The following is an 8347-nucleotide window of genomic DNA, read 5'->3' as shown; positions in this document are numbered from 1 at the left end:
CTGGACTGACCTATCCCCTTCCTAACTCCCTACCTACACTCACCTTTACTGGCTCCATCCCCGCCTCTTCGACCTGTTTGTTTCCTCTCCACCTATCCTCTCCTCTATCCCTCTTCTATCCGCCTCCCACTCTCTCCCTATTTATTTCAAAACCCCCTTCCCCTCCCCCTTTTCTGATGAAGGGTCTAGGCCCGAAACGTCAGCCTCTCTGCTCCTATGATGCTGCTTGGCCTGCTGTGTTCATCCAGCCCTGCACCTTGTTGTCATGGGCCAGTTGACTGCCTGCCTCAGTATTACTGAGGAAAATGTCAAAAAGTGAAAAAATCCAGCCCATAGTTCCAAGTCAGAATGAAGTGTGGGGAGGGAAGCCGGCATGTGGTGCTGTTCCCATGCATTTGCTGTCCTTCTGCTTCTTGTTGATATTGATAAGACTGGCTGTTTTTCCCAAAGTCTAACAGTTTGATTTGAAAGTATTTATTTAGTAAAGTTCTGTCTTTGAAAAAAGAACATGAAGGGCTGAGTTTTCTCATCCCTAATCAAGAAAGTTAGTAAAATATGGTTAGAATGAAAATACCTGATTCTGAAAGTTGAGAAAAAAAATTCCCAATTTTCCCCTCAAGGCTTAAAGGGGAACTTTATAATCCCACCACAGAGGGGCTAACTACTTCATTTCCATGCTCATTAAAGCCCCATCTCATTAAAGCTCCAACTCCCCTTACTTATGTACCATTTTAACTCTCTTCTCCTCCACCAAAAAAATGGATAGCACAAATCTCCAACATGGAGCGAGTCTGTGCATTTGCGGAGTAAGGAAGTGTCAAATCTTCAAATTGGGTGAACCTAATTTAGATTGTGATTTTTAAAGAGAATTAAAGTGAATTAAATAGAAATCAACAGCTTTTAAATTCTATAATTGTAAGCTTTCAAAGGGGTGGACTGAGGGTACAGCCTAATGGAGAACTAGAAACTAGAAACCTCATTTACTGTGTGAGATAGGCTCAATATGCTGTGAACCCACTTAAGTGTGACTTACAGTAGACTGCAGGAGCGAAGCATCTCAAGGAGTTTAGTAAAGGAAGAAGTTTTTAGTTGATATCTGGTTCAAAGCAGCTGACTGTAAACAAACAAATGCAGAAATTGCTGGAGAAGTTCAGCAGGTCTGCTTGGAGAAAAAGCAGAGGCAATGTTTCTGGTCCAGTGACCCTTCTTCAGAAATGCTCGCTCTGTTTTCTCTCCACAGATGATGCCAGACGTGCTGAGTTTCTTTAGCAATTTCTGTTTTTGTTTCAGTTAAGGACAGCATCAAATTGAAAGAAAAGCAGACAAAATTGCACAGATTAGTGATAGATCAGAAGGTTGGGAAAGTTTTAAACACCAGCAAAAGATAACCAAAAAACAATAAAATGGAAGAAATAAACTCTGATACAAATAACAGCAAAACAGACAGAAAGAGCTCCTTTAAATAGTCAACAGTGAATGAGGTCCCGTCAGAGGATGAGGCTGGGAAAATAATAATGGTAAACCAGGAAATGGCAGAAGATTTGAACAAATAGGTTTTATTTAATAGCAGTATAAGTATGAAAAATAAGGAAGTAATGTTAAACTTAAATAGGACACTGCTTTGGACTGAGATGGAGTACTGTGTCTTATTCTGGACTTTAGAAAGGGTATGAAGGCATTGAAGGGACTGTGGAAGAGGTTTATAGGAATGATTCCATGGATGAGAAACATAAGTTAGATCAGCAGATTGGAGAAGTTAAGGCTGTTTTCCTTGGAGAAAAGGAAGCTGAAAGGAGATTTAGTAGAGACAATAAAATTTTGAGGAATCTGCATCGGGAAGAATGGAGAGCGAACAATTGTTCCCGTTGGTGGAATGATCAAGAATAAGACTGCATAGATTTAAGGTAATTAGCACAAGAAGCAATGCCAACATAAAGAAAATCCTTTTTCCCCACACTGAGTGGGAAACCACCTCTCAGTATGGTCAAGGCAGGTTCAATCAAGGCATTCAACAGGGAACTGGATTGGTTCTGAGAAGGATTTTCTGAAAAAGGGTCCCGACCCAAAACGTCAACTTTCCTACTCCTCTGATGCTGCCTGGCCCGCTGTTCCTCCAGCTCCACACTGTGTTATCTCAGGATCAAATGTGGAGGGTTTTGTGGAGAATAAAGGTCAGCTCTGAATGAAAGCAAGAACGTGAAAATAAGAAACACATACTGGCAATATTTCACCCAGAGGCTGTATCTAGTTTATTTTTTCAGAGATGACCATTATTCTGTACCAACACCGACTCTACACCAATGCCTTGCTATGTTCTCTACCATCATTACCACTCCCTTTGCCTTTTGTTCCATGACATCATTGATACTTAATCTCCTTCATCCTCTAACTATTTCCTGATGTTCCCTTCAGTTCTAATTGACCAGTTTCCCTTTTTCAACTGCATAAAACTCATAACATCTCCACCTTTCTTCAGTTCCAAACAAAATTCATATTAGAGTCAAAACATTAACTCTGTTTCCCCCTCCACAGATCCTGCCAGAAGTATTAATTTTCTACTGCATATTCTATTCTTAATCCCAAATCTATAACTCCTTATTTTAGACTATCCAATCCAGGGAAATTCTCACTATTACATCATCCTGTGATGATCCTGTGATAGTGACCCCTCCTTAATTATAGAAGATTTGACTAAAAAAAAAAGTAGGGTATATTGAATTTGCTCAGGCAAAATTAGCTATGGTTCACCAATGGAATATATGCTTATGATTGCTTTTACCTCTAAATCAAATATTTGTTTCATGAATACAGCATAGTCTGAATTGAACTCTTTCTTCCGAGGATCTAGAATATCATAATGACTCTTCTTCAAATTTAGATAGATATTCTGAAATTTGATTGCCAGAATCTCGATTCCTTCAATTGTAGAATTTTGTAATGCAGAAAAGGTTTTCACTGCTACAACCATTTCTGTGATCTGAAAATTGAATGAAATATTGGTTACATTAACCACACATATGTACAATTTTGTAAAAAAGAGTAAATATAAGTATTTTGATAAAATAATTTCATTATCTTCATTGATTGGAGTTCTTTTGATAGCAAACCTGAAAATTCTACACATTTAATTATATTAACCATTGCTTTCTGGGCATGGTAGGATCCATTTCCTACTCATAAGAATGTTCTCTTACAATCTCTTGTTGAGCTTTTCATGTGACAAAAGGGTAGAATAGTCCGTGCTTCTTCTCCCCAATACAATATGATGTGCACATCCAAAACAAATTGGAATAAAGGCTCATTTAGGAATAACTGATCAGAGAACAGTGATCTTTCAGATTCGCATCCACTAATGATAATCCTTTTGTTAAACTTCCAAAACATCCCTTCAATTATGGGTTATTATGTCAAAATTAGCCCTTATTTACTGAACAACATTTCAAAGTACATGGAAGCAAATTTCATTCTGAGGTTAGAAAAATAAGGCCCGTACACCTTCATGGTTTGCAAACTGTACACCTTCATGGTTTGCAAACTGCGCACCTGACACGTGTGACTTTACAAGCAATTTTCATTTTTTAAACACAGGGGTCAGGTACACAGCACAGTTTGCACTGCACTGTGGGTGGATAATGGACTGCAGCAGTTCAAGTCAGCACCACTTCTCAGGGGCAGTTAGGAATATACAATAAATACTAGACAAGCGAGTGATTTTAACGTTCTTGAGAGACTATTTTAAAATTGGCAAACTGATTCTTTGTCAGGCAGTCCAGTCAATTTCCAGTTCCAATTATTTTTCCCAATCAAGGTTTTTGCCCTGAAGTATCTATCCAACATCATTCTTTACATTCATTTACAGACCAATCAATGGTGGACAATGAATGCCATGGCATTCGATGAATAAATTTTAAAAAATTAATATTGTTTTATTTGTTCATGGGATGTGGGCATTGCTAGCTATACTGACATTTATTTCCCATTCCTAATTACGCATTGGGCAGTTAAGTGTCAACTACATAGAATCCCTACAGTGTGGAAGCAGGCCATTCAGCCCATTGAGACCACATCAATCCTCCAAAGGTCATCCCACCCAGATGTACCCCCCACCTTATCCCTGTAACCCTGCATTTCCCATGGCTAACCACCTAGCCTGCAAAACCCTAGACACTATGGGCAACTTAGCATGGCCAACCTACCTAACCTGTACAGGCTTAGACTATGGGAGGAAACCAGAGCACACAGACAAAGGGAGAACATGCAAACTCCTGTCAGACAGTCACCTGAGGATGAAATCAAACCCAGGTCTCTGACACTGTGAGGCAGCAGTGCTAACTACTGAGCCACTTTGCCACCCTGACGTTCTGGAGGTACATGGAGGCTAGGCAAAGTAAGAATGGCAGATTTCCTTCCTGAAGAAAATTAATAATCCAATGGGCTTTTTAATCAAAGCACAGCAATTACATGGTTTTTCATTTAATTCCAGATTTCATTGAATCTAAATTTCTCCACACATTAAAGTGGGATTTGAACTCATAATCCTCAAAACATGAGGCTGGTGTTTTACATAACAAGCATAGCAATACTGCTACTATGTCACCATCTCCAATGACACTACATTCACTGAGAGCGACTGTACACATTCTTTCTTATTTTCTAGTGTTCTGAAGAAGAGTCACTGGAACCAAAACATTAACTCTGTTTTCTCTCCACAGATGCTGCCAGATCTGTTGAGTTTCTCCAGCAATGTCTCCAGGTTTTATTTGTTTTACATGTCCAGCTTTCGAAGTTTTATAGTTTACTTTTGTTTTATTCTTCCTCGTTTACTGGATTTGGAAGGATTCACATTCTTCTCTTTGCCACATCAATTCTGTCAATTCCACAACATTTTGCAAGGGACACAGTTCTGAAACAGTGCTTTAATGCTATTCACAAGGAATTATCAGGGGAAATAACCTAATAGTATCAAATGCCAGTGATTCTAAAATACCAATAAGAATTTTTTTAAAAATGATAAATCTTCCTCACATAATTCACTCGATTCAGATACAGTAGTGGTTCCTTAATCATTGGAATGGTAACATACTCATGGAAAATATCCGGAACACATTTTAGGAACACCTGACCCTCTATGCTTTTGTCGTAATATAATTCTAGTTATTTTAGGATAATTCGAATATTGCTGAAAACTTTACATGTTGCACTGATCAGGACATTTCACAAAACTTAAAATTGATTAGTTACAAAGTGGACTCCAACTGATAATTATGTCATGACACAGTGAATACCCATTAATATTGATTAATATTTATCTGCAAAGCTTTGGTTAAATGTTAAACCCAGGCAGATTGACATTGCCTAAGAAATCCATTTAAATGGAGACTGACAGGTTTTTTCTCTTTCATGGGACATGGGCATCTCTGGCTGGGGCCAGCACAAATTGTAAATGTCTATTTACCCATGAGTAGGTGATGGTGAACAACCTGCTTGAAACGCTGCAGTCTATTTGTTGTCGGCACTCCTACAAGTGCTATTAGGTAGGGAGTTCCAGGACTTTGACCCAGCTACACTGAAGGGATTTTGATATAAATCCAAGCCAGAACGGTGAGTGGCTTGGAGAGGTGTTAGAACCCATGGTGATAGGGACAAGGTACTGGATTGGCTGACTGGCAGAAGAAGAGTTGGGATAAAGGGGTCTTTTTCAGGATGGCAGTGGGTGACTGGTGAAGTTCCGTAGGGGTCAGTGTTGAGACCACAACTGTTCATGTTGTACATTAACAATCTGGACAAAGGAACTCAGGGCATTGTTGCTAAAGTTTGCAGATGACACAAAGATAGGTGGATGGGCAGGTAGTGTTGAGGAAGGTGGGAAGCTGAAAAAGGCTTGGACAGACAGAGAGACTGTGCAAAGAAGTGGCAGCTGGAATACACAATCATGTAAAATGTGAGGCTTTGCAATTTGAAACAAAAACAAAGTTGCTGGAAAAGCTCAGCAGGTCTGGCAGCATCTGTGAAGGAAAAAACAGAATTAACATTTTGGGTCCGGTGACCCTTCCTCAGAACTGATGGTGGCTGGGAAAACATCAGTTTATGTGCAATTTGGTTGGAAGAATACAAGTGTAGAGTATTCTCTAAATGGGAAAAGGTTTTGGAAATCTGAAGCACAAGGGGATTTCAGAGACTTCGTTCAGGATTCTCTTCAGGTTAACATGCAGGTTTAGTTGGCAGTTTGGAAGGCAAATGTAATGCTAGCATTCATTTTGACAGGACTAGAACAGAAGAACAGGGATAAAAACCAAAAGAACTGCGGATGTTGTAAGAGATTTCTGAAGAAGGGTCTAGGCCCGAAACATCAGCCTTCCTGCTCCTCTGATGCTGCTTGGCCTGCTGTGTTCATCCAGCTCTACACCTTGTTATCTGCGGATGTTGTAAATCAGGAACAAAAACAAAGTTGCTGGAAAAGCTCAGCAGGTATGGCAGGATCTGTGAAGGTCCAGTGATCATTTCTCAGAGCAGGGATGTACTGCCGAGGCAGTATAAGGCCCAGGTCAGAACATATTTGGAATACTGTGAGCAGTTTTGGGTTCTGCATCTAAGAAAGCACGTGTTGGCATTGGAGGGGCTCCAGAGAATATTTATATGAATGAACCTGGGGATGAAGGGCTTATCATATGAGGAGCAGTTTGAGGACTCTGGCTCTGTACTCAATAGAGTTTAGGAGGATTAGGGGGATCTCATTGAAAGTTACAGAATACTGAGAGGCCTGGATAGATTGACGTGAGAAGATGTTTGCAATAGTAGGAAAGACTAGTACAGCTTCAGAGTGAAGGGACGATCCTTCAGAACTGAGACAAGGAGGAATTTCTTCAGCCAAAGGGTGGTCAGTCTGTGGAATTCACTGCCGCAGAAGGCTGTGGAGACTAAGTTATTGAGGGTATTTATTAGAAATGGACAGGTTCTTAATAAGTAAGGGATCAAAGGTTATAGGGAGAAGGCAGGAGAATAGGGTTGAGAACATATCAGCCATAACTGAATGGCAAAGCAGACTCCATGGGCCAAATGACCTGATTCTGCTCCTATTTCTATCTATGGTCATATGAGAACATGCAGTTTTGTGTGTATCCATCTACTTACTGCCCTGTCCTTTGAGATGGTAATGGTCGTGGTTTTTCAAGATGGTCTCTCAACAACCGTGGTAAATTTCTGCAGGGCATTTTGTGGGTGGTACATACTGGTGCTGCCATGCAGCAGAGGTGAAGGGAGTGAATCTGGATTTGGAGCCAATAAAGCAGTATACTCCATCCTGATTCTTCAGGTTTTGTTGCACTCATCCAGACTATTCCATCATGCTCGGTTATGGACCAGACCAGACCCCCTCAAAATATAAGAAAGAGACAGCGAAGACCCTAACGTTTTCTTAGATAAATGTCAGGTGCTATGTTCCAGAAGCAATTTGATTGGTCAAACTATTCGATATTAAGCAATACACAAATTTATTCAAACACCATAGTTAAAACACAAAAGAAAGAAGAACTTGGAATAACTTAAGTGTTCCAATAGAGTTAATAGAATGATATATACAGTAACTATTACTAATTAACTGTTCCAATATAGTCACATCCCATAAACACACCCTTGGCAAAATGCAAATTCAGAAAACAGATTTTGTCTCACATGCAATCTAGTGGCCCAGGAAGAGAACCCCCAGCTTTTGGCTGTAATTGAGTAAGAGGAAAAATAGCTTCCACTTCAAGATCTCAACACCAACTGCTGCTAAAAGCTAAACCTAAAATCCCTGGTTCTGTGGGTGGGAGCTTGACCACAGCCATTCAGGATGCTTCTATTGTTCCAACTTTAAAAAAAATCCAAGGCTTCACAAGTCTCTTCTCATAGACTGCTCAGGACCTGTCTCTCAATCTCTCTCTAAAAGAAACCAGAACAAAACACACCACTTAAAAGCACAGCATCACACTACTCACTTGCCTTGTAGATGGTAGAAAGGGTCTGGGGAGTGAGTAGGTGAGTTACTTACAACAGGAGTCCAAGCTTCTGATCAGTTTTTGCAGTCATAGTATTTAAATAGCTAGTCCATTTCAATTCATGGAAACACCGAAGATGTTGATAGTTGAGTATTCAGAGATGGTAATGCCATTGAATGGGAAAGGCAATGGTTAAATTTTCTCTTATTGGAGATCGCCATTGCCTGCACCTATATGGCAAATATGTAACTTGTCACTGGGCAGCCAAAACCTGGATATTGTCCAGATCTTGCTGAATTTGGAAATGGACTGCTTCAGTATCTGAGGAGTCAGAACTGATGCTGAACATTGCGGATTCATCAGTGAACATC

The 8347-nt window shown here is 40.0% G+C and overlaps 2 protein-coding genes across 2 annotated transcripts in view; both read right to left on the bottom strand.

The window, feature by feature from the left end:
- LOC109930964 (dynein axonemal heavy chain 8-like) overlaps positions 1–8347 on the bottom strand; it is a 2199840-nt gene that overhangs the window by 1830159 nt on the left and 361334 nt on the right. The gene's annotated exons all lie outside the window — the stretch shown is intronic.
- The window catches only part of LOC109918465 (dynein axonemal heavy chain 8-like), an 876900-nt gene that overhangs the window by 728901 nt on the left and 139652 nt on the right, over positions 1–8347 (bottom strand). Inside the window, exon 10 of the mRNA XM_048596621.1 lies at positions 2780–2977. Coding sequence (XP_048452578.1) covers positions 2780–2977 — 198 coding nt within the window. The remainder of the gene's footprint in view (positions 1–2779; positions 2978–8347) is intronic.

Source organism: Rhincodon typus, chromosome 5 (genome assembly GCF_021869965.1).
Source record: "Rhincodon typus isolate 14 chromosome 5, sRhiTyp1.1, whole genome shotgun sequence".
Lineage (NCBI taxonomy): Eukaryota > Metazoa > Chordata > Chondrichthyes > Orectolobiformes > Rhincodontidae > Rhincodon > Rhincodon typus.
Note: the sequence above shows the minus strand (reverse complement) of the source record. Positions and strands in the feature narration are given on the sequence as shown.